Below are 25,141 nucleotides of genomic sequence, written 5' to 3'. Positions count from 1 at the left end.
TGGCCATCCCAAAGCTGTGCACGGACATCGCGAGGACGCATTTTGTTCGACGATCAAATTCACAATTGTCAAGCATTTAGGCGCAAATGTTTTTCGTTCTCAGCCGACTTCTCGGTTTGAGAAGTAGGTGCGCACGCTCAAAATTCCAAATCAGTGACTATGCGCCTGTCCAGAAGATGACGACGCTGCAAGCTTACTTTCTCAAAGCGTGACATACATTTTCATTACGATTTTGGCTTTGAAAGTGAGAATAGTATTGCCATCGTCAGGTCCACTAGTCACGAAGCATGGCGCTTCTGGACAAAAGCGCAACATAGAGTGTGTACCAGCAATAGTGCACAATAATACTCGTGCCTACTCCGGCAATTCTGCAACGCGTGCAAGCAAAGTTTCAAAAGTCTATTTCCAGGTCTGACTGAGGTCGAGTCGAGCGAAGATTCCGGCAGAGTAGGCGAGATGTTGCTTGCTGACAAGTCGGCCTCCGCGTCCCTGAGTCCTGACTGCCAGTGCCACAGCCGTATGCACCAGTGACCAGTCACCGGACGTGCAAGATCATCATCACCCATGTCGGTACTCTGCCTGGCCTATTTATCTGCTGGTGGTGTCAACTCCGTTGCAGTTTGCCAGCTTGTTTGTTCCGGTACTCGTTCTTCACTGGTTCAGGTGAGCCTAGCTGCTTTTGCACAAAATACTTTGTGGATCCTGTGAGAGATCATGTAACTCGAAAACGAGACGTTGTTTGAAACAAAGGTAGAATGACAATCACTGCCAGTTCCACATGCACTTCTGACAGGAACTACGACAGACGTCTACGTGGCAGCACCAAAGGAGAGCATGGGATATGCAACATAACAAGATAGAACATACATGCGCGCACGTGCATGTGTGCGAGCTTGTGTACACGCGCGCACGCCCACACACGCTTGCAAGCGTGTACTCACATGTGTGCGAGTGTGCATGAGTGCACACTGCACACACACGCACACACATGTGACTCTCTGTTCGCACACACACACACATACATGTGTGCGAACATGCGCGCATTCATCACACACGCGTGCGCACATACACACAGGTGGATGTGCACATGCCAATGCTCACACACACACACACACACACACACGCATACACGTGTACATGTGCACGCACACACACGCGTGCGCGCTTGCACGCACATACACACAGGTGGATGCGCACATGCAAATGCTCACACACACATACACGCATACACATGTACATGTGCACGACACACGCGCGCGCACGTGCATGTGTGCGAGCTTGTGTACACGCGCGCAAGCGTGTACTCACATGTGTGCATGAGTGCACACACACGCACACACACACACACACACACATACATGTGTGCGAACATGCGCGCATTCATCACACACGCGTGCGCACATACACACAGGTGGATGCGCACATGCCAATGCTCACACACACACACACACACACACACGCATACACGTGTACATGTGCACGCACACACACGCGTGCGCGCTTGCACGCACATACACACAGGTGGATGCGCACATGCAAATGCTCACACACACATACATGCATACACATGTACATGTGCACGACACACGCGCGCGCACACAGGTGGATGCGCACATGCAAATGCTCACACACACACGCGCATACACGTGTACATGTGCACGACACACGCGCACGCGCGCACACACACACGTGGATGCGCACATGCAGATGCTCACACGCATACATACATATAAACACACACACTCATGCACGCGCGCGTCATTATCTACGAATCTCAGAAACATGCAACATGCGGCCAGAAGTTAATCATCACCAGTGAACTTGCTGTGATTGTGGTACCAACAACATGCTGTGCAAGAACGTCACCATCATCGGCTGCTCTGAGGTAGCATTCCAGAATGGCAATTTACAAAGCCGCTGTCTAATGCCCTACTATCATCTCCACGGAGCACCAGTCGGAACCCAGGAGATAACTGCTCGGCATAGCTGCAAACATCGCAAAGGTTACAGCACTGGATGCTTCTAGTGCAACGGGTCACCCCAACCCTGTACTATACTTGCTGGTGCATGTCCGAATGTGACAACCCAATCATTAGCGCCCATGTTCTGGACCGTCACTAACGCTTCCGCCCAGGGCCTTATTACGGGCTTTTACGGTACTCGCCGATGCATGTCCGAATGTGGCAACCCGCTCAGCAGCACTACACATGTGAGCAGCAAGTGGACGTCGTTGGCAGCACAGAGCAGAGGATCGCAAACCGGATGAAGAATGGATACTGTTCTCCATGATGAAGGGATCAAAAACCGTTCAACACAGATATTGCGCTACATCGTCTTGCCTGGATGTATGCGGTGGTGCCGATGGTGGTGCCGATGCATATCGCGTCCATGACACTGTTTACATATCTGCATTCAGCCTTTGTTCACATAAATATGATGCACCGTAGCTGTAGTTTTAAAATGATTATATTCTACAGGTTACCGCCACATTTACTGATGCGTTTGCGGAAATTCCTAAAATATACTACGTCTACTACTACTCAATTTACCACACAAAGGACTGAATGAAGTAGGGAAATAATCATCCCATGATCTTCTACAATGTGAATGCTTTCACGTACGCGCATGTCATTGTGCAGCACCCGAAACTTCAACAAAACAATGATTCAAAGAGACGTTATTCAAGATAAGTCATGCATTTCCACGTTCACTGGTATAATCAAAGATTCCGTTCAAGGCAGCTGCCATGGTGTGTACCTTACCACCTTTAACACACGTTGTCAGTCCGCTCATTGACTAGCATTATATCGTTTGTAGCAGGAGTACTCTTGTTTGTAGTGAGGATCAATCTACAAAACACTATTGGTAAAAACAATCCAGAGTCACCTCGATGGAGACGGACAGTTCCTACGAGACCTGCCTGTCGACATCAGGGTCAAGTGGCAAGTCATTTAGCCGTTACGCACGACAATCTCAGGAACACCAGCCATGTCCTCCTCCGACGAACCAGCTACTGTATCACTGTATGTTACTTCAGAACTCAGAACGACACAATTATACAAACAGAATGAAAAATGCTTCATCGACGGTGTGACTTTGCGTTTCGCTTCGTGTTTCTTTGTGTTTCTCTTGAAAATCTAGCAAAATTGAGTCATTCGCATGAAAATGTCTGGTTACGTCAGCGAAACCCGCTGATTTTCCCCATTTTTCAAGCGCTGAATGGCGCAAAAACTGTGAAATCACGGCAACGAAATAGTGTTCGACGAGCGAACAAACCTCCTTGCACCGGCATTGGTGCACAGCTTCGGGACGGCCAAGTTCTCAAATCGTCCTCTAGAGACCCTTACCTACCTCTGTGCGAAGTTTCAAGTCCTCCCTCTGAAGTGGCATACCCCGAAAATAAAAAGCGTCCTACAGATTTCAGCTCCCGGACTAACACTGTCACGTGAGTTCAGCGGCGAATGAGTGAGGAGGTTGGTGCGAAAGAATTTGCCAATTTCTTTGGTGACATTTCCATCGATTTGCTACAAAAACACAACATGTAGGCTGTGCTGGTTTGTTTGCAAATTGTTGTAACTAGTAGTTGTACCGTCTTTCATTGCTATTCTTTTCACCGTGACACCGGTAGCTGCTGTGACTTCACAGGACGGTACCGCTGTGTGCTTGTCCCTGAGCTTGGGATCTGCGTATCATCGAGTCTGAAACTCTCGCTGCACATCGATATAACTAAACGTGGAAAATGAAAATGTCGAGCGGTCCATGGTTTGCTGCCATTCTGCTCGGTGTGAGCCTGCAATGGAGACTTGACGGCGTTTGCGGCCAGTTGCCCTTTCCAGCACGCCGCATGCGAATGATAGTGACTGTGGAGCACGAGTCCCAATTGCCGGAGTACGTGAACTTGCTAGAAAAGTATCGCGGTGCGATCAACATCGCTTCATCGTACTGCTACAGTGTAGGCCCTCTGGAGCCCGCCTCCAAACTGCCCGACGTGAACTTCTGCTGGAAATACTTCACCCAGCCTCTGCAGCAGCGCGTGCCCGAAATGCACATACACCCAATCATTCAGATGGGCGGTGACAATGCTGTACACAATTTTGGCAGGGCAGAGATCTTCACCAAACTGTTTGTGGCCGAGGCACTCAAGTCAAACTATTCCGGGTACTTCCTGGATGTGGAATTTCATGGGGATAAGCACTATGAGAATGCGAAGAAGTACAGAGATTTCCTGCATGTGTTTGGCAGTGGATTGCACCAGCATAACAAGAGCATGACGGTCTTGTCACGTTCTGTGGACTCTCATGCTACGCCAGCTTCCATACTGAATGTAAGAATAATACCAGCTTTTGTGTGCGTGTATGTGTGTGTGTGTGTGTGTGTGTGTGTGTGTGTGTGTGTGTGTGTGTGTGTGTGTGTGGCGGGGGGGGGGGGGGGGGGGGGGGGGCAAAGTTCCGGCTATCTGCCTTCTGTTTGTCCACCCGTACGTCTGTGTGTATGTCTGTCTGTTTGGTCATCTGTGTGAGTGGCTGCCAGTCTACCAGTCTGCCTACATGTTTGACTCATCTGTGTTTTCAGTGTTCACTGTTCACCCATCAGCCCCGGATCACATGCACCTTAATTAATCCCACCGGCCTACCCCCCATTACACTTGCCCTCCATCCTTGTCTCAACACATCAATGCATTCGCCTATCCAGTTACCCACCCACTCGCCTATCCAGTTACCCACCCGCTCGCCTATCCAGTTACCCACCCATTCGCCTATCCAGTTACCCACCCATTCGCCTATCCAGTTACCCCCCCCCCCCCGCTCCCCTATCCAGTTACCCACCCGCTCGCCTATCCATCCACCCGGCATCTACTTACGATATCTCTATACATCCCCCCCCCCCCCATCCACTCATCTAGTCAGCCACCCACTCACCGATCCATCTGTTACCCATCCCTTCCTCCAGCTACCCGGCCATACATCCATCCCTTGGCTCCAAGCATCTATCCATGCATGCATGCACCCACCCATCTATCAATCCATCCATCCGTCCACCCATCCACTGATCCATCCATCTATCCATCCATGCGCATCCACCCATCCATTCTATCCACCCATCCACCTATCCCTCCACACACACACCCTATCTATCCATCTGTCAATCCATCCATGCATCCACCAAGCCACCACCCATCTATCCACCCAGCTGTTTACTGACCAGCTTCTCGACTAGGCTCTATGCGCAAGTTCATATCATTGAACTGATCACCACACAAACACTAATCCTTTACACTCAAATCATGGCTTGATACAATCGTATTTTGTCTCCCACTATCTGTGCATCATTGACCTGTTTTCTTTGTTGTTCAGGTAATTGGTGGTCTGGATGGATTTGTCGTGGAGTGTGATAGCCATGAGGTGAAGCTCATTGATGAGTTCGTTAGAGCCATGGGTTATCGCTTCAAACCACGCGGTGGAGCACTACTGTACCCGCATGGCGAGCTGAACAGCAAGTGGAGCATGCAAACTGTGCTTACGGTGAGTAGCGGTTGATATGGTTATCTGTCGCCTGGATTTGTTACGCTGAGTGTTTTCATAGTGTTGGAATTGTCGCAACCATCATCATTTCAACTGCTCTAGGATGTTTCAAGTGCGTATATTGCAGGGAATGCAGTTATTGAATCCGTATACAGTCAGACCTCACTTATCCGGTCCTCTTTTATCCTGATCCCTCGCCATTCGGAAGAAATCGTCGGTTACCGATTTACAGCATATGTCATGCATGCATACAGTATGTGTGTTCGATTATCCGGTTCCCTCGCCTACCCGGATATTTTTGTGTGGAAAACGAATGTGTGCGGTTAAGCGAGGTCTGACTGTACCAGGTGCTAGTACACAGATTCAATCTGTATACTTGTATCTGATATGCAGATTGAATCTCAGGTAAACTGCACAGCCAATGAGTACAGAGGCATCCTGACGGTACAGCGACAAGGGGGGGGGGGGGGGGGTAGTACACTATGGCACATATGCACTGGTCTGCAGTACAATGGACTGCAGGGCAATGGGAACTGCAGCCAAGGCCAATTTTGTGCTTCACTATTACTACACGCAGTTGCATATTTTAAAAGCTCTGTGTGTGTGTGTGTTTTTAATGCCATTGATGCAATGTGAGTTTACACTTGCTGACACTGCATAACTTCCTTCCCCTTTCTGCTGCTGCAGGGAATGTCAAGGTCCGGTTGTCAGGAGCTGGCGTTCTTTGCCAACTTTCAGGACATGGGCGCTGTGATGCTTGACGAGATGAAGAGGTGGTTGGAGGGTGCATACAACATTACAGTTCCAGCACCATAGGGCTGAGGGTGCTGACTCTATAGCTTTTTCTTCCTTTTCTACAAAATCCACCTATCATCAGAAACTGAAGTGGATAAAGGAGTGTGGTGGTCGGGCCCATTAATTAAGCTCAGCCAACCAGACGTCTCAGCTTCATAGCTCGCTATCGATCACACCGCATTATGTGGTGTCTGCAGTGACTTACATTATGACACAGACACTGTGACACCGATCTGCCCGCGTGCCTCTAACATGTGAGCATCAACTGAATCCAGCTGACTGAGTGTGTTACATCATGGTGCCCATCCTTAGTACAGTACCAGTGCCGGTATATCATCACGGTACTGACGGCACTATGAGCCTGGTGATCAATGTTGTAACAGCCACTGCACTGTGGTGACTAACAGTTATAACCGAGTACCATCTTACAGCTAATTGGAGTAACGTGGTGTTTTTGCAATGCATTTTATCTTTCAAAATGCTCATCCGGGCCGAGTAAGTTGATTGATTGAGATTATTTTTACTTCCACAGCCAAACACTGATACAGGCGTTTCTTTTGCAGAGCCCATGCAGGCTGGCTTTGGCAAACCCGTGTCGCAGACTCGCACCCGACACGGTTAGATGATCAATGCACACCAGTGGGATGGGTAGCAGATGTGTACACGCGGAATACCTCTGTGTTATCAGTGACTATTGATATACGTGTGTTGATATTTCGGCTTCATGCCGAGGTCTTCTGTAGTTAGGACAGCACCGTAATCCAGATGTTAAAAGTATGCATGTTGACCATGCAATTCTAGTTTTACCACAGGTTCATTGTAGTATATGGAGCGTGGGTGGTGTTGTGCTCTATCCAGCAGAGCTGGCGTGTTACCAACTTAGGCTGGCTGATACATGTACTCAATAGTCTGTACAATGCTTGTAGAGAGAGCAATAAATACGCTTGTGTTGACGGATACTTTGATATCTCCATTTATCTCCTTATCATTGATTTCAAACACATGAATTCTCCTTATTTACCCGAGGATTAACGTGCTATCCAATATTATGGTTTTATCATCAAATCTTACAACTGATAATTTCCAAGAATACCGGACATCCTGGTACGCTGTGAGGAAGAGAACACTGCCGGAGCTGCAGGGTTGCGTCCAGTTTGTAATTGAAGAATGGTGGCTGGGGAACGTTTGTGCACAGTTATACCAATATGCATTACTCCACGCATGCAGTATATCGTGATATTGGAGGGCGCATTGCCAATTTCGCTCAACAGTAGCAACGAACCAGCACACTGGCCGTTTCCCTAAAGCCTTCATGCAGGAAGGGAATGCACCCGGCTGAAAAACAAGTGTGCTCGTTGGTTGAACCATGCCGTGCACAGTCGCGCTTTCAATTGTGGGAGATGCCAGCCGGAAAGTGAAGGAGGACCCTATCATGCTATGTCGTTTTGGCTTAAAAAAACATGCTGTTCAGGAGCTTGCCCCAGTACAGTAGTGGACCAGCCAACACTACGTTCCATATACATGTTTTTAACTACCAAGCAAGGCTTCTGTGTATATTCCATATACATGTAGATACAATGACAGTGCGCACCGGAATCCAATGGCACACGGGAACTACATGATTTACACGGACGGATGAATATTCCATGGGCCTAGGATTTAACCTCATCCACTCAGTGATAGAAACACTATAAATATAATATTATTATTATGACGTTACATTTCATTATTTGGCCATCACAGCGCTCATAATTAGCTAACCAGCTCATGTGTCATGCAATGCGAAAACGACTTGGTATCAATTTAATTTACACACAGAGTCACTCCCGCAGCACTCACTTCAAATCATTCAAGTTCAAAGGCTTAGCACCCGCATCATTCCAGGTAATCTTCGTCGACATCGCTGCCATCGTCTTCAACGCCATTTTGTCCTACTGTGTCCGCCTCGGAATGTCGGCGGCCTCCCTCGTGGCTTAGTACCCGCGTTAGCTGTGCTGGGCGACCGCTGGCTGCCAGGTCTTCGCGTGATCGGGATATCGCAGATGTAGTGCTCTGTTGAGTAGCAACACCAGCGCCAGCGGCGCCATCAGCCAGCGACACACCTAGCTGAGACAGTCCGGGTTTGGCAGTCCGCCGATGGAATGCTAATCGGAACTCCTATGTGTTCACACACACACACACACACACACACACACACACACACACACACACACACACACACGTGCACACACACACACACACACACACACGTGCACACACACACACACACACAAAAACAGGGAAATTCTCTTCAAGTGTACTGTGGAAACTGCAAGGGTGTAGCTAGTCATATCAGTATACTGTAAACCAGGAAATCTTAGAGACAGGGAAACAGTTTCCTCGCAGACAAGAATGCGATAATACTCAGAAAAGGACACATTTCAGGCTCTCTAAGAACATCCTGAAAGTTTTCCAGTTTCACTAGTACACGTATACAGTGTACTCTCAAGCTTTATCGTCAAGTAAAACCTTTCGATTTTCGCGAATGGATGTGAATTTGCAATTTGTGTTCACGAGAGCCTTTGAGAGCAGTATTATCTGCATCTTTATACACAGCATGGTTAATAGGTTATGTACGTCTACTGTCAAGTATGTTCATTATCTCTAATAAAAGCACGGTCCTTATTTTTTCAATGTACCTCCGCCCCGTGCTATTAATGGAGACGTTCCTTTATTGGAGACTGTTCCATTATTATTTCAACCTCATTTCAGAGGTTGGTGCACCGCGCGCGATTGCGCGACTGACCATGATAACATGTACATGTGCATGCAATGTGCGTACATATACTACCGTACGGTGTCCTTTATTGGAGGCCCGGGTGGTTTTCAGAGCACTTCACAGTGAGCACTTCACACAGGTGTGCCTATAATGGAGACTGAGCACTTTATTTTTTGAATGCCGCCGCAAGGTGTTCTATTATTGGAGACGTGCTAATATCGGAGACTGTGCTTATATTGGAGATAATACGGTATGTTCATTATCTACTGGGCTGAGGCACTGCACCAACCCATCCAGTCATGACTTGCACGCAAACGAATTCGTCAGAAATGGAACCCGCCACCTCTCGATTGGAAATCGACTGCACATACAACTGTGCTGTATGCCGTGTGCGGGGACACGCAGATGCAGTGACATTCACAAGGATCCAGCAGGCCACTGCAAGGAACAGCCTCGTGTAGTGTGGCACGGCCTACCTCAAGGTATGTCTCCTTGTCTACACCGTTCAGATTTTGAAACGCCAGCGAGCAAAGCTCCAAAGACTTTGCATGGAATGTCATACAGGACATGAGGTAGTCACCAAATATGCTCTGTAGGTCACATGATAGGAATGGAATGCACAAGAACATGCACTCATGAACAAATGTACATGTGCAGCGCCGGCAGAATAAACAAGGCTGATTCGCCTCATTAGTGCCCTTATTGTTCTGTGTGTTAAGCTCTGCCTCCGCGGTGTTGAGCACTGTCAGCACACTGGGTGCATCCTCCGGCAAATGCACATGTACTTGTGCAGGGGCGTCGGAAGGTATACTAGGGTGGCACGGTCAGTCATCTGAAGTACAGTTTACTCGTGGGGAAAGGGACGGCGGAGCCAAAGTATTTGGAATTTTAGAGTCCAAGAGTCCAGATCAGTGTATTTTATTGATTCACGGGGTACTTGGGGCAAAAGTGGTACGGTCAATACCGTAGTGACCGTACCGTGTCCACCGCCTGTGTTGTGTATATTACACATTCACAGCAGAACGAGAGAACTTGTTCTGGATCCTCGCTATGCTTGTTCCTTACCTAGGTTGTCATACAAACAGCTCATTTGGCTGAGCTACATGTACAGTAGCTGAGCTGGTGATCAGCACGTTGTACACAGTGTACCGCATGCTGCCACCAACACATTGTTTGCTGCTGAAGAGCCGGACCAATCAAAACCTGATTCCGGCGGTGCAGATGTACTTGATTGCGTACCTCATACATTCAAATGATCATTCAATGTCGTTGTGATGCCTGCCTAAACAGTTATGATCCCCCCCCCCCCCTCCCCCTGTCACCAGCAATATGTCATGTGAGTTGGGAACATGCACTGCACATAAGCAGATACGAAAGTAAGCGCTTTGGCATTGCTTCAGGAAATATTCTTCTATCCACAAAGTCCTCAATGTCTCAATGGGCAGAGCGTCCTTACAAAGAACGCAGAACACGGTTTTGCATGCTAATCAAATGTGACGCTATGTGATCCTGAGGCAAAATAGTTTTAACATCCATCTGCCATACAGAAAATAGGCTTTGGTTGCATGAGCGGGACATACCTTGGCATCCTTTAGCTTTTGTAGTTCGTACACTCGCATGTGTTCCTCGGCTTTCTTGGACACTTGCGCAGCCTCGGCACGAGCAGTTTGCATCTCCTCCAACGCTCGGCCAATCTTGCGTGTATCGTTTGGGTGATCGCGGCGTACTTTGTCGTACACCTTCTGTTTGCTGATCTCTTTCTCGCGGGCCGGTTTCCGGTCTTTTAGGCCGTCCTAGACACACAGATTAGAAAGGCCAGATGTCAAAGACCCCTCTCATATTGCAGGGCCGCCGGAACCGGTCCGGTTGGTCAGGTTATTACCGGGCCAACATTTTAACCACCAACACTTGTTTACTAAAAGGTGTTTTATTGAACGCACAAAGCAATGATGATACGAATGCAAGGAGAGCAAAGAATTCAACAGGTGAACAGCAAAATTGAATGATTAAAATGTGAATGGCAACACTTCTTTACTACCATGGAGGTCATGTGTACCCGCCATATCCTAAACAACTTAGTATGAAAGACACTGAAACTATCGGACCAATCAAAAACTGCTTCCGGCGGTTCTGTATAGAAGTTCTCTTCACATAGTTTATGTGTAGTCTCTCCCCCCCCCCCCCCCAAATGACCCAGTACTTCGACAACAGATCAAGTACCAGGGTATTGGGCTTGCTACCTCACAACCAATAGACATGAAAGCGCTGACGTTTGGGTCCACATCAATGTTATCACACATGATGCGTGACCCCCACCAGATACTGTATGTGCACTAGTGCTTTGCCATGGTGGTCACTGGTCGGGATGGATGCAATTTGACACAGACGTTGTTATTTGTTGACTTCTGACATGATCACTTCCAAGACCTATTAAAAAAATAACAATCACTCTTGAATGAAAGCTCCTCTCGCATAGAGGCACCTTTAATTAAGGTTGACCGTCAATGCCTAGATAACGGCTCCCAGCAGCTGCTACTTAAAGGGGAAGTTAAGGCAAAAAAATAAAAATTCACCAGTTGTAGTCTTCGGGGTGCTGAGTCGAATGGTCTTGGTCCGAGAAAGCTGAGACGCTCCCTTCCTACTTGAATCCCAATCGAACTCGCGCACTTCCACCGAAACTGGGTGACTGCGCCCTACTAGATGGGGATTTGTATGCAAAATGTCACTAAAAGCGCCGTTTCGCTCTTATAAAAGCACGGATGACCGCGATTAGCCCATATGTTGTAGTCTTTTGGACGCTGAGTCGACTGGTTTTGGTCCGAAAAGGCTGCGATGCAGCGTTCCTCCTTTATTCCCAATCGAACATGGTTGAACAAGTGGTCACGTGCTCCTGGGTGCCCAAATCACCTGGTCACCACGCCAGCAGGCGACAACTTTCACACCAAGGTTCAACTCGAGTTCAACTCGAGTGACAGGACTGCACCCAAAAAAGGTCAAACAGGCTAGTAAGTTGTTCCCTGCAGGCACGGTGACCAGCTGACTGGTGTACGCAGGAGCACGTGACCGCTTCTTCAACCATGTTCGATTGGGAATAAAGGAGGAACGCTGCATCGCAGCCTTTTCGGACCAAAACCAGTCGACTCAGCATCCAAAAGACTACAACATATGGGCCAATCGCGGTCATCCGTGCTTTTATAAGAACGAAACGGCGCTTTTAGTGACATTTTGCATACAAATCCCCATCTAGTAGGGCGCAGTCACCCAGTTTCGGTGGAAGTGCGCGAGTTCGATTGGGATTCAAGTAGGAAGGGAGCGTCTCAGCTTTCTCGGACCAAGACCATTCGACTCAGCACCCCGAAGACTACAACTGGTGAATTTTTATTTTTTGCCTTAACTTCCCCTTTAACATGATGGCATGGGGTAGCTCACCTTCGCTAACTTGCAAGTCTTCTCATAGTGGGTCAGCGGATGGATTACTTGAGTTTCAACGCGCGAAACCTGCAAAGCCACAATCAGAGAAAGAGAGGGAGGGAGGAGGGGAGGGAGGGGGGGGGGGGGTGAATCATCACTGTTTAGAGGCAGGTACCACAACAATTCGTAACTAACGATCGTTTTGATCGGAGCAGAATGACATCATGATGCGGTCTTGGGCTGGAGAATAGCGTCGCCGAAATCCTGCTACATGTACCCAGCAATGCATGCAGACACAGGTCACATGCTCACACTAGTAAAAAATGCTTTAAAACCTTTCAAGTTAAAACATGCTACGAAATCCTGTAGTCCACTCATCCTGATTACCCCAATCTCCATCACGATGGGGGATTGGGGGTGCGTTGAGTCCAAACACACAGAGTGTCTAAAGAATAGCGGTGACCGTGTAAGATATCCGATCAAGTACTAGTACGGTGTATTTGTCACAGTGCTGCAGACATAGAAACCCTAGTTTTGACTTTATTGGACAAACACAGGTGAGTAGGAAACATTATGTACCCAGTCTGCAAAGCCCAATTTTCTTTCCTGGTATTCAGCATATTTTCGCCCATTTATATATGCCTTTCGTTCAGAACAGAACCGTGACACGGGTTTGTGCGGGGTATTACAGTGCAGAGGTGTCGGACGGTGTTTTAGGGTGGTATGGCTAGCCATATGACGTACAATTATACTTGGCCTTCGGGTGGTTCCACGGAAAAGTTCCGAAAATTAGAGCCCAAATCAGTGCATCTTATTTGATTTACGGTGGACCTGGGACACAGAGTGATACGGCCAACACCATAGTAACCGTAGCGTGTATGACGTCTATGTAGTGCTACTAAAGCCATGCATGAAAGGTTAACATATTCCGGTGACGGGTACTCACATGGGCTTGCCTGTGGTCTTCCACAGCTGCAAGACACTCACACACGGCCTGCAGGTTCTCTCTCATCGACGGCAGTTCAGTGTCGGCGTACTTTGCAAAGTTCTCCACCAGTACATCACCTGTACAGCAATGGTGACAGCACCATACAACATAATTATTTCATTGCCGACTGGTTAGAGCACTCTTGCTAACCTTTTGAGAGCCTATGTATGCATAGAATTCTATGCATTCAATTGTGGGACTTCAACAGGACACAACTCAGTCAAATCTAGCTCAAATTCAACGATCCAAATATCCGTGAAGCCTCAGCCCTTCTTCAGACCAAATATCCATGTCAAAGAGAAAACTATCAGCGTTTCCAGACTCATGCTCTGCTCTCCTCCCCCCCCCCCCCCGCTCTCCAAAGTACATTCACTCTGTATTTAGATACCGTAGTGTCTTGTATTAAAGCCTATCCCAAATAGAAGCCTGTTTTGAATAGAAGCCTGACTTTTAAGACAAGCTGTCGGCAAATACGCCTGGTTTCAGTCTTGACGCGCATAGAAATACCAGTCCTGCTTTGAATAGAAGCCTAGCCCTGACATTGGCTTCTACAGGAAAAAACCCGGCTTTAATACGCGACATTACGGGTACATAAGAATACCCTGCTTCACTGCAATGGACTGAACAAGAGCAGCCCGACTCACCCGCATTCCTCAACTTGGCAATCTGTCGCACCACACCAGCCATGTCCTGCGTAGCTGTTGCAAATGCCTTCTCCACTGACAATATCCTCTCCCTGGACATCTCCGTCTGCTGGTCAAGGCTGGAGGGAATGCAGAATAGACAGAAGGGGAGAGGAATATTGAAAAAATGCTCCGTGCATACATACCTCAATACCTCCCCCCCCCCCCCAAAGTACTGTTCAGCGCCGAAGAATGGAGCGCTGAAGAACGGCCAGGCTAGAATTTCATCAAGCACAGCACAGCATACCAATGTATACACGGTGACTCAACTGTGCATAGACTGTAGTACATGAAAATAAGAAAGGTCTAGGCTAGAAGGCTGACCCCCCCCCCCCCCCAGTTCTTCAGCGACTGACAGTGCCATGCCCATCATCAAATACAGTGTGTGCCGGTGTATAGGTACTAGGTGTATGCTTGGTCAGTCAACAGTACATGTATCAAGCTACGGCAAGAGTAGATCTACTACTCTTTGTGATCATCATTGATATTGCTCATATGCAGGACAGACCATGCATGGAATCTGAACGTGCCATGACCTCTCCAGAGTCCAGACCTTACGCAGCTATTCCACGTACATGTACAGTCACAGGACATTCACAGACAGTGTCGCATCAGTTATCATTGGGTATCACCGTGTGCGTAAAATTCAGCCTTTGGAGATCTACTAGGTGAACGAAGTTATTCACAAGATCATGCTGGTGAGTGTGTGTAGGTCAGGCACCCCGTCCGTGAGGGGGAAGGGGGGGTGTGCACTCCCCCCCCCCCCCCCAAATCAAATCTTTCGACCTTTGTTCTGCAAGTGCAGGTTTAGGCCTGAGAGATCACACTTCAGACTCAGTGCATTCTGTAAAGCCAGAATTGAGTGCCAGTGTGCTAAGTAGAACCTGTCAAGGCGACCACCTGCCTCAGAATGGCACTGTAACCAGGACCAAGGGATGCTCTTGGCAGCCAAACGACCCTGAAAAAGGCGACCACCTGGCAACGGAGACCACATTTTGCAGGTCCCTTGAGCAGCGGTCGTCTTAGACAGCTTTCACTGTACAGTTACGTAACTAGCTGCAGGTGCAGACCTACATCTACATGTAGGCATGGGCGGGTAATGCTAGCTATTTGCTGCGATAATGCTAAAGGCAATGCTATAATGCCACTTTTAATGCTCACACTACTCCATAATGCCAGTTTGAAAGTTGGAAAAGTCGATTTAAGAAGTCCGTCTTGGATCAAGGCCAAAGCGTAGAAAAAAAACTTAAACGGCAGTGAGCATGTTGTCTACAACAATCCACTGAGAAGGTTGATTTGCAACGTCAAGTCTCCGGACGAAGCCCGACGGGTTCAGATGCACGATTTTCGGAACTGGACCTAGCCAGCTTCATGCATGACACGGTTGTCGACCGGCAATTATGCTTGTAATGCCAATTTTGCATGCGAAATGGTGTTATAATGCCAGCATTATGCCACCTGGAAAAAAGGGACTATAATGCCAGCCATAATGCTAGCATTACCTGCCCATGCCTACCTACATGTACAGCAGGTGCACTGCAATTATTTCTGTACAAACCACCAGGTCGAACTGCTTGAAGATGCATCCCCTAGAAGGTGGCCCAGCTATGCCACTGGAGTCTGGAGGGTGTAGTAGATCATGTTGGTGACTGAGGTGTGTAGAACATCATATTGCTGTACAGTGGCTGTACTTACTGTCCTCGTGTCTCGGTGCCATCCTCTATTCCCGTGCCTGATGCGCCCGTAGCAGCCATCACTGTATCTACTACCCTCTTGAGCGCTACCCCGCCCGTTGAATCGCTACACAGTGCACTAACCCGTACTCTAGCGGGGTGGGAAAGGAGCTGTCCACGGAGCGTGTGTTCTCGTTCAGACTGACTGCAAGGAACTCTTTACACCGCTCTCTGTACAAATGACTAAAAATCCAGTTATGATCGAAGCAATTCTACACGTTTTGTGCTGACCTGAGCCCAGTCATATGGCAGTATACCAGACAGGGCTGAGGCGCTAGGCAACACTGCGGCTTGGCGTGTAAGATGATGGGAAAATGCTGTGAATGATGGTCCTCACTGTTCAGTGCCAAACACTGAGTCCTCTATCTCCTCTTTCACTCATTACCCTTTGCAGCACTCACACAATCCTCGACATTATTATTTTGGCAGCTTTATTGGGTCGCTAGCTGCTTTGACATGCAAAAGCAACCGGGGATTCAAATAAAAAAGTTGAGAAGCGAAAAGACCGCGCGCGCTCCATGGTCCACGTGATGACGTGAGTACACTGTAGTACAGTGTGATCTGGTGATGCTGTGACGCGGTGTCTCCTCGACGCCATGGCAACAGCTGTCGTGCTGCATGCGCTGCAACAGCTAGCTATCGAGAAATTCGAGTATCGTGCTTCTTGAAGCCTTCTTCCCTTTCCCAAAGATGCTCACCACTTTTTTCGCAACTTACTTTTGCGTTGTTCTGGAAGAAATCGCAACTAACGTGTAACAATTTACGTGATACTTTCGCAACTACAATGTAGCTACTTACTTTCTTCATTTTCGCGAACTACTAGTACTTCGCAACCGTGAGCAGAGAAGCGCCTTGGAGGAGACCATTAAAAGTGCTCGTGATACTCCGCTTCAACAAGAAGCCCTGAAACATTGCATCAAATCATCATTCCAAGTGTACTTCCCGAAGAACATGTATGTACAATGCCATGTACATGACTGTACATGGCATTGTACATACATGTACAATATACTTCTGCATTATCAAGATGATTGTACTCTTGGTATTGTCACTATTACGTGGCAGCACTTAGCAATGCTGCTATGATTATAATGAACGAATGGTGTTTGCGAAGCGCTAACAAAAATAATTTCTAAGTCTGTTCAATTTCCATAGCCAGCATGTTTTACGATCACAATAGTATACTATCAGTCTGTGAATAATATTGATTCACACATGTACATGTACATGTACTTGTAATGTACTTCAACTTGTACATGTATGCGCTTCAAAATAGCCATGACTTTACTTAGGCAGTTATCATGGTTATGCTAAGCCACAGTAGACTAGACTACAGTGTTGCCTAGTATTGCCGCTGCTGTTTTGCGTGTCACAAGTTTTGGGGTCATTATAATTATGCACAAGAACTCGCTCATTTTGAGTTGCGGTATCAGCAACCTTGGCTTTGGCTAGGTTTGGCTAGGGGTGGGTCATGGTGGACTCGGATCTAAAATTAAAAATACAATCATTGAAATAGACAGATCCAAGCATGCAGTCCAAATAATAATTATGTACCTGACATAAGAATGGGTTTATGCACAAAGCCAATTGCTCGAAACCTACTAAACAATCAGCTCATGTGATAACATTGCACGCCACTGACACTGACGTTTTACAACTAACTGGCTTTCAGCTCTAGCAAATCTTGGATGCACACTTCAACAGCCTTCCAACTTGGAAGGTTCCAAGATATTATGATAACATAGGTTTAGGAGGAGAAGATGAGCGCCACCAAGACAAGCACGAGCCGAAAGTCTCAGCTGTGAAGGACGTCGTTGGCGGGTGTACATGCATGTCGACGACGATACTGGCAAGACCATTGGACAATGCGGTCAAACCACGAAGTTGGAAGGCTGTTGGAGTGCGCATCCAAGATGTGCTAGAGCTGATAGCCAGTTAGTTGTAGAACGTCAGTACCGTCGGTCAGTGTCGCGCAATGTTATCGCACGAGCTGATTGTTTAGTAACTGGTGGTGTTAGTGGACATTACAGCGTAACTTGTAGTTCCTTTGTCCTTTTTTTCTTTTCTATAAATGTATCCTTGGCTCTCCATCCGAGTCCATTCTTGCACACTCAATGTAAGTGTAACATTGAACCAAAACTTTGTTTAAGCTACATGTGCATCTGCTACCTAGTTTCAAGAAGCCATGGCTGGTTAAAATCGCCCGCATCACATGCTTATTGGCACTATGTCATCGTGATTGTGAAATAATAATAATAGAAGTCCAGGCAATGATCATGTACAGGTACAGGCACATCATACTACATAGTAGCCTCATGAGCAGGCTCCAGGCTCGTGCAGGCACATTGGTAAATTGGTACATTGGTACCGGTGTTCGAGGCAATCTGAATCACAGTCCCAGCGTTGGACATTCCACGCCTGTTCCGGACAATCGAAGTCGACTTTATCTGATGGAAGCTCAGAGGGTACCCTGGATCGAGCACTGATATTGACCTCTCTCTCTCTCTCTCTCTCTCGATCTCTCTCTCTCTCTCTCTCTCTCTCTCTCTCTCTCTCTCTCTCTCTCTCTCTCTCTCTCTCTCTCTCTCGGTCTCTCTCTCTCTCTCTCTCTCTCTCTCTCTCTCTCTCTCTCTCTCTCTCTCTCTCTCTCTCTCTCTCTCTCTCTCTCTCTCTCTCTCTCTCTCTCTCTCTCTCTCTCTCTCTCTCTCTCTCTCTCTCTCTCTCTCTCTCTCTCTCTCTCTCTCTCTCTCTCTCTCTCTCTCTCTCTCTCTCTCTCTCTCTCTCTCTCTCTCTCTCTCTCTCTCTCTCTCTCTCTCTCTCTCTCTCTCTCTCTCTCTCTCGGTCTCCGATCTTTGTGGTTCGGGGAAACGGGGACTGGATCTGTCTCCATATTTAGTGCGAGAGGCCTAGGGAATCGGGGAAAGGTGAAGACCGGAGATGGTTGGGGGTAGGGGCATGGCACCGCTTGAAGTGAATCATAACTAGTTAAGCTGAAGCTGAATGCTGAGGATAGAGATATGTAAAGGAGTGGAGGAAACCACTACTCATGGTAAGTGTCCAGGTGAAGTGTTCCAGCTCGGTGCACCGGTCCTGGACATCTTGACGTAAACAATGTGCAAGTCCAGCATGCTGGCAATGTTGCGCTCTGCAAGTCTGTACTGTGACTACTGTCCATCCTGTACATACATGTACAGTACTGTTGTAACATAGTCCGATCATCTACCTTTTGAGTGTTCACGAGGTCTATGTGTAGCCTGCGACATGGACAGTCCTTACAAGCTGAAGAGCTCCACTCAGACACCGATTGCTCTTGCGCCCCTAACCAGGTTAGGGAAACACCAACGGTACATGTTATGGTGTACATCAGTGCAATAGTCTAGTATGCAAAACATTGTAAAGTCTTCGGTTCAGTACAGTTCCTCGAACAACTACGCGCACTAGCAGTAGCACTCTGATCTGGGCATCCAAGGCATGCACAGATTACTGAAGAGTGGCACAATCACAATCATAATCATTCACTCCGAATCCGGGCCGATGTTTCGCAACTACACTTCGCCGCAAAGCCGATAGTGGCACATTTCTGACCGGCCCACACCCGGGCTGTGTGGCATGTGTGCAGTGCGTGCATTTGCAGTACTGTTGCAGTTGGCAGTGTTGCACTCTAAGTCTAAGTCACACAAGCCACGCATCTAGACATTGGCTTTCCTACATTGTATGTACATAGGTATGTGCGGCACGTTACATAATACCAATCTCATGTCATGCAGTCTATAATCACTACTGTATGTAGTCCTGGGTGTGAAGCATGCAAGATCCGAAACGCCGGTAGCTACAGAATGTAGGCATGGCCCCGAAAGGCCCGGAGCATCTAAAATTAGCTGGATATACTAGTAGTAGTAGGACGAAAGACACCAAAGGAAATATCTTACCACACTGTATCTGCTTGGAGCTTCTGAGTCTTCTGAGTCGATGTGTTTAGCAGGAGGATGAAACACGCCATCGACGGCACCCATCAGGTGTAAACTGTTGTTGTCGCTGCAACTATCTGAGCTTACCTGAAGTGCTGGTGAAATAGCGATCTATGTAGACAATTCATTTCAGAGAGTCGGGATCCGGGAGTGCGGTTTGCTAATAAGATGTCAGCTCAGTTTTGTCATAATCACGGAGTAGCTTTCCTGCTTATTGTCGTTGTGAGCATCACAACTGCCGCGTCAGCGTCGCTGGATGGAAAGAAACTGCAGACAGTGAAGGCGAGAAGAAAGCGTACGCTGATCACGGAGCACGATTCCTTACAGTACGTGAGAGAACTCTGCCAGTGGAGTGAGGTCCTGGACGGTGGCTGGAAGCGAGCAAAGCATCGGAAGCGTGACGACACCACATCAAGTCCACAACCGCAGCATGGTATGGTGTCCTAGCCCAGTACTGCAGTACATGCTCACTGTCTGTAGCTACACGAGATGTACTACAGTGCAGAAGTCAGAAGGTCTGACCAGGGGGAGGGGCGGGACATTCGTATATAACCAAGGTTGATGCGCATTCTCTTAGCACTTCTCATGGTTCGAATGAGATGTCATGTTTCTCATTCCATTATTTAGTACACGCCTTACTCGGGTTACCGTCACATTCGTGCAACAAAGTCAGGCACTCCGTCTGCATGTGTATGGATGTATGCCAGGAGTCGCCCTGGCCTCACTGAGTCAGCAGGAGGCAAATCCATCAGACTCCCCACTTTTAAATGTAGTTGGGGATGGATGAGGTCGGTTCTACGATGGATTGCCGAAATCAGTTCACAGAACGACAGTTCACCAATTGACTCTACCTCGAACGGCGATTCACAGCACGACATTTCACCGAAAAGCATGCCTCACCGAAAAGACAATACACTGAATCACATTCACAGAGAGCTTTCCACACCGAAAGACATTTCACAGGTGCCTCTTTGACCGAATGATCAGTTCACGGAATTAAACCTTGGCACACTGTTGAAATCGGCTTTGATGTGATTGGGGAATGTAGTTACGAGGTTGCAGAACCGTTTGTAGGCGATTCTAACATAGCACTGTCCCTGCTTAGGTACAGTATTGCCCGCACCCGATCGTTCAAGGCTTTCGAGCATGCTCCGCTCCTTTCCACCAACCAACCAATCCCTTGCAGTCTAGTTCGTCTTTTCGGTCGCACCTCCATGGCAATACATCGCCTCGTCATGTCTTCGCTTCTCAACCGTGTCCTTTTGTAGCCGTGTCCTTTTTCTATACATCCACAGCCAGTGCGGTTCCATAGACAGTAACGGCAGCACCAAGTTATACCGCCAGCGAAAACACATGAAGCAATTGTTCTATGCTGAATCAAAATACCTACTACTAGTACTTCCATGAAGTAGCAATCACCAAACTATGCTTTATAATGGCCAAGTCCCACTGAACATATCATAAGCCGCCTGATGATCGTGTTCCACAAGAAACTCTGAGTTGCGACAGATCTGTAAACCTCTGCTGTGCCTTTTTGTGAAGTATTTTTTTGAAGTAGTTTATGCGACATCTCCTGGCTCGCCCTACAGTCCATTCATTGGAAACTGGTACCCTAACGTTTTGGTGTCTCTCCCACATACATATGGTTGTAGATATATTATGTATGGCGTGAAAGCAACAGTACACCCTGCATTGTGTGACCCGTGCAATTACTCCTTGCCACATTTGAGGCCAGAAATGTCCAAGAACAGGGAAATAGAAATTCAGCTAGGTTTTACAAAATTAGGACAGGTATGCCATGGGAAAATGTATGGAGAAGCAAATCTCAAACCAAGATTTTTGAGATTTGAAGTGGATCTTTGACCCTCAATTCGGCCCAAATCGGACTTTCAAAAGGCAGCAGGACTACCTCCGATGAATGGACTGTAAGGCTGTCAATAGTGAGAATGAGTTTATCATGCACATACAGTACATGAGACACCACATGCAGTGAGAGCGGAAAAAAGGCGTATGTAATCAAGCACGCTCAGGAGGTCATGATGGCTGAATCTTGCCCGAGCCTGCAGCCCAAGGGCCGTAGGCCCGAGGGCTGCAGGCAAGGGCAATATTCAGCCATCATGACAGACAGAGCGTGCTTGATTTGATTTCTTACAGCGCGAAGCAACATACCGTAGAATCCCGCGGATAAGCCCACCCGCGTATAAGCCCATGCCCGCGCATAAGCCCAGGGTTTGTTCGAACATCACTGGGCTTCATTGTACAAGCCCATGGGCCTAGGTCATACCGAGAGTCCACAAATTATGGACTCTTGGCCATACCATGTACATAGTACATGCACACTATAGTTTTTTTCGTAAATTTCAGCACAATCATCGGTTGTTTTTGTTTGCACAGTGGTTTTCAGCAATGTACTTCTCACTTCCTTGATACTTTTCAATAGCACAACTTGGTGTCGGCGTATAAGCCCATGCCCGCGTATAAGCCCATGTTCTCGTATAAGCCCACCGAAATGTCTCTGTGTGAAACAGATAAGCCCATGGGCTTATCCGCGGGATTCTACGCTACTAGGGAAGGTCAAAGGTTGAAAGGTCGAAAAATTATTCCTGAGATGACGTCAAACGGTCCTAACATTCCCGAAATGACGTCAAACGGTCCTAAAACTCCCGAAATGACATCAAACGGTCCTGATGGCCTGATTATGCCCGCGGCGGGAAGATGGCCTAGCCATGGCCCCGGCAACGATCACGTAAGAAAGCCAAATCTTTGCACCGTGTCACGGCGTGATTATGGGAATAGAACGTTTTCCACAATGCGTGTATATTTTTTCGATGTACGTGTGGAAAATATTGCCAGTCACGGTCGGTGACAGGATCGTTCGGTGTGGTGTGCATTCTGTGAATTGACTTCGATGTGATGCTTCAGTGTGAAACTGGTTTCGGCGAGACAGGTTTTCTGTGAATTGGTCTGTTGGTGTAGAATGCATTCTGTGAATCGTCTTTCGATGACATGTCGTTCGGGGAATTGTCGTTTTGTGAACTTGTTTTCGGTGAACGGTCGGTATTCCGTTAGTCTCGTGAAACACACGGGGAGTGGGGATCCCAGTTCCGCAGGTTAGCTAGCAATTCAGGAATGGATCAGCTTTCAGGTGGATGGTAACTTGGTAACTCGACCAACCTGTCTCCATTCTCATTTCCATGGCCGATTGTGTGCATGTGTGCGTGTGTGCATGCATGTGTGCGTGTGCATGTGGGTGCATGTGTGTGTGTGTGGGGGGGGGGGGGGGGGTAGTGCATGTGTGTGTGTGTGTGTATGTGTGTGTGTGTGTGTGTGTGTGTGTGTGTGTGTGTGTGTGTGCGCACGCATGCGTGTGTCGCGGCATGCCTATCCCTGTGCATGCTGTAGGCGAGGCTTGCAGTCCCTGTCAATGGATAGGTCGTACTCTGACAGGCCAGTGTGAAGAGCAGTGTTCTTGCACAATACAGGGGACATGGCGATGCTGTCGCATGCGCAAAGAGTTCTCACTGATGAGCGATGCCGAAGCGCGGCGCTACATCAACACATACCTAACGTTGACCACCGTCTCGCCACACAAGGAAGCATACGATGCCATGGTGGCGAAGCATGAACGTCTCTTCAGCCACGCCATTCACCACTGGCCGCAGTTCTGGCCCTGGCACCGCTACTTCACGCTCAAGTTCGAGAACATGCTGAAGAGAATCGACTGTCGCGTGACCCTGCCATACTGGGACTTCACACGGCACTGGCGTAAGCCGTGGGACGGCCCGATGTGGAGTGACAGTCGTCTGGGCGGGTCCGGACTCAAAGCAGCCAACTTCTGCGTCACGACCGGCCCGTTTGCGATGGGAAAGTGGAACGTTACGCCCTCGGCTGGTGGTGGATGTTTGAAGCGTGAGTTTGACCAGTACCGCTACGGCATAAGTCCTCGAGTACTGACCCTGGGACAGTATGCCTACGAGAAGCCAAGTCAAGTACGCTGGTACGAGAAGATCATCAGCGTCTACATGCATAGCTGGGTGCACGTCACTCTCGGGGGCATCATGGCCACGCACAAGTCGGCCAATGAGCCTGCGTTCTGGATGCTGCACAGCTTTGCGGACAAGCTCTGGGGAAACTGGCAGCAGCGCGGTGCACACTTCCTTTACGAACCGTACGTCCGGATGAGGACTCGGCTCAGTGATCAAGAGGATGATGATACGTTCACTGTTGCGGACATGGTGGATCTTTCCGACCTGCCCTCGGCCGGGGCACCCACGGGCGGGCCTCGCACCGCAATCTGTTACGACGGCGAGATGAGTGTGGAGACGGCGTACGACCAAGCTAGCCTGCATGCACTGCCTGTACCGCGCGACTACGCACATGAGTACAGCCCGCACCGATCCCTGCCCAGACTCCTACATAGCATCCTGCGAGACACGGGCGAGCGGGCTCAGTTCGAAAAGATGCAGAAAGATCCGTTCCAGGCCGGCTTTGAAGTGTTTTGAATTGTTGCTAAGCAGCCAGCCCCACTGCTACAGCGCCTGCAAGAACACACAGTTAATCTGACAAATCTCAGATTCAGTACTTGTAAGAGAATATACAGTTATGATCTGTGTCATCTTTTTGACATAGAGAGTTTGCGCTTCACATTTTTTTTAAATTTCGAACGTGAGATCCCATGGCAAAAAATGGCGCTCTTCGCGTTGCAACGTGAGATTTCAATTGGACAGAGGGCCAACTCACGGTGAAAAATGCGAGTCAACACCGTTTTTTTCTCACGTTCGAAATTGAAAAACCGTGAAGCGCAAACTCTCATTTTTTGAAGTCAGAGTACGCACAGTATGAAATACACGATTTTTTGAGTTGAGAACGACCTTTGCAGTGACATGGATATCCATGCAACGCATGTATTAGACGGCTTATAATGATTGCAGACACCGTATATTCTCTATTATAAGCACAGGTCTCCATTACTAGCACACTGTGAGCACCTTTCGAAACATTATAAGCAGTCTCTATTATTAGCAAGGTCTTGGTGGAAATCAATGCTGCATGCATGATATCTAGCATGTATTTCTTCTTGCTCTATATGGATGTATTGGTTGAAAAAATATATAAGCACGGCCTCCAATAGAAGCACGGGGTAGAGGGGTGTCGAAAAAATATAAGCGCAGCGCTTATAATAGTAGAGAATATACGGCATACCAAATCCCCCCCCCCCCCCCATCATCTTGCCTGAAACCTTCCAGAATCACAGAACCACTGAAATGGGAAAACGGCTACAGC

General features: G+C 48.1%; 3 protein-coding genes across 4 annotated transcripts; 2 read left to right on the top strand and 1 right to left on the bottom strand.

Moving 5' to 3' along the window:
* The first annotated feature begins 3,560 nt into the window (after positions 1 to 3,560).
* Positions 3,561 to 7,431, top strand: LOC135811513 (uncharacterized). The gene is made up of 3 exons (XM_065324754.1): positions 3,561 to 4,324; positions 5,355 to 5,522; positions 6,210 to 7,431. The coding sequence occupies exons 1-3, from the start codon at positions 3,740 to 3,742 to the stop codon at positions 6,336 to 6,338; spliced, it is 882 nt and encodes a 293-aa protein (XP_065180826.1). The 5' UTR covers positions 3,561 to 3,739; the 3' UTR covers positions 6,339 to 7,431.
* A 581-nt stretch (positions 7,432 to 8,012) lies between these two features.
* Positions 8,013 to 19,900, bottom strand: LOC135811512 (CBY1-interacting BAR domain-containing protein 1-like). 2 transcript variants are annotated; one of them, XM_065324752.1, is made up of 7 exons: positions 19,820 to 19,900; positions 14,119 to 14,237; positions 13,433 to 13,551; positions 12,505 to 12,573; positions 10,656 to 10,868; positions 9,552 to 9,665; positions 8,013 to 8,474 (listed from the first exon to the last, which is right to left on the bottom strand). In XM_065324752.1, the coding sequence occupies exons 1-7, from the start codon at positions 19,888 to 19,890 to the stop codon at positions 8,193 to 8,195; spliced, it is 987 nt and encodes a 328-aa protein (XP_065180824.1). In that variant the 5' UTR covers positions 19,891 to 19,900; the 3' UTR covers positions 8,013 to 8,192. The 2 variants fall into 2 exon arrangements, with proteins under 2 accessions (XP_065180824.1, XP_065180825.1); XM_065324753.1 differs by lacking the exon at positions 19,820 to 19,900 and adding an exon at positions 15,853 to 16,340.
* A 126-nt stretch (positions 19,901 to 20,026) lies between these two features.
* LOC135811511 (uncharacterized) lies at positions 20,027 to 24,922 on the top strand. Its single transcript, XM_065324751.1, has 2 exons — positions 20,027 to 20,291; positions 23,261 to 24,922. The coding sequence occupies exons 1-2, from the start codon at positions 20,027 to 20,029 to the stop codon at positions 24,358 to 24,360; spliced, it is 1,365 nt and encodes a 454-aa protein (XP_065180823.1). The 3' UTR covers positions 24,361 to 24,922.
* Positions 24,923 to 25,141: the final 219 nt, after the last annotated feature.

The sequence above is a fragment of the Sycon ciliatum genome, chromosome 3 (genome assembly GCF_964019385.1).
Source record: "Sycon ciliatum chromosome 3, ocSycCili1.1, whole genome shotgun sequence".
Classification (NCBI taxonomy): domain Eukaryota; kingdom Metazoa; phylum Porifera; class Calcarea; order Leucosolenida; family Sycettidae; genus Sycon; species Sycon ciliatum.
The sequence above is the reverse complement of the archived record's forward strand: the minus strand, read 5'-3'. Positions and strand labels throughout refer to the sequence as shown.

Bases quoted from the DNA above. Each gene is read 5' to 3' on its own strand.
- LOC135811513 (XM_065324754.1), top strand. From the start codon at position 3,740: ATGAAAATGTCGAGCGGTCCATGGTTTGCTGCCATTCTGCTCGGTGTG. The intron at 4,325-5,354 runs GTAAGAATAATA...TTTGTTGTTCAG, and splicing joins CGCCAGCTTCCATACTGAAT to GTAATTGGTGGTCTGGATGG. The intron at 5,523-6,209 runs GTGAGTAGCGGT...CTGCTGCTGCAG, and splicing joins GCATGCAAACTGTGCTTACG to GGAATGTCAAGGTCCGGTTG.
- LOC135811512 (XM_065324752.1), bottom strand. From the start codon at position 19,890: ATGGCGTGTTTCATCCTCCTGCTAAACACATCGACTCAGAAGACTCAG. The intron at 12,574-13,432 runs GTGAGTACCCGT...GTGGCTTTGCAG, and splicing joins AAGACCACAGGCAAGCCCAT to GTTTCGCGCGTTGAAACTCA. The intron at 9,666-10,655 runs GTATGTCCCGCT...TGTGACCTACAG, and splicing joins AAAAGCTAAAGGATGCCAAG to AGCATATTTGGTGACTACCT.
- LOC135811511 (XM_065324751.1), top strand. From the start codon at position 20,027: ATGTCAGCTCAGTTTTGTCATAATCACGGAGTAGCTTTCCTGCTTATT. The intron at 20,292-23,260 runs GTATGGTGTCCT...TGCATGCTGTAG, and splicing joins AAGTCCACAACCGCAGCATG to GCGAGGCTTGCAGTCCCTGT.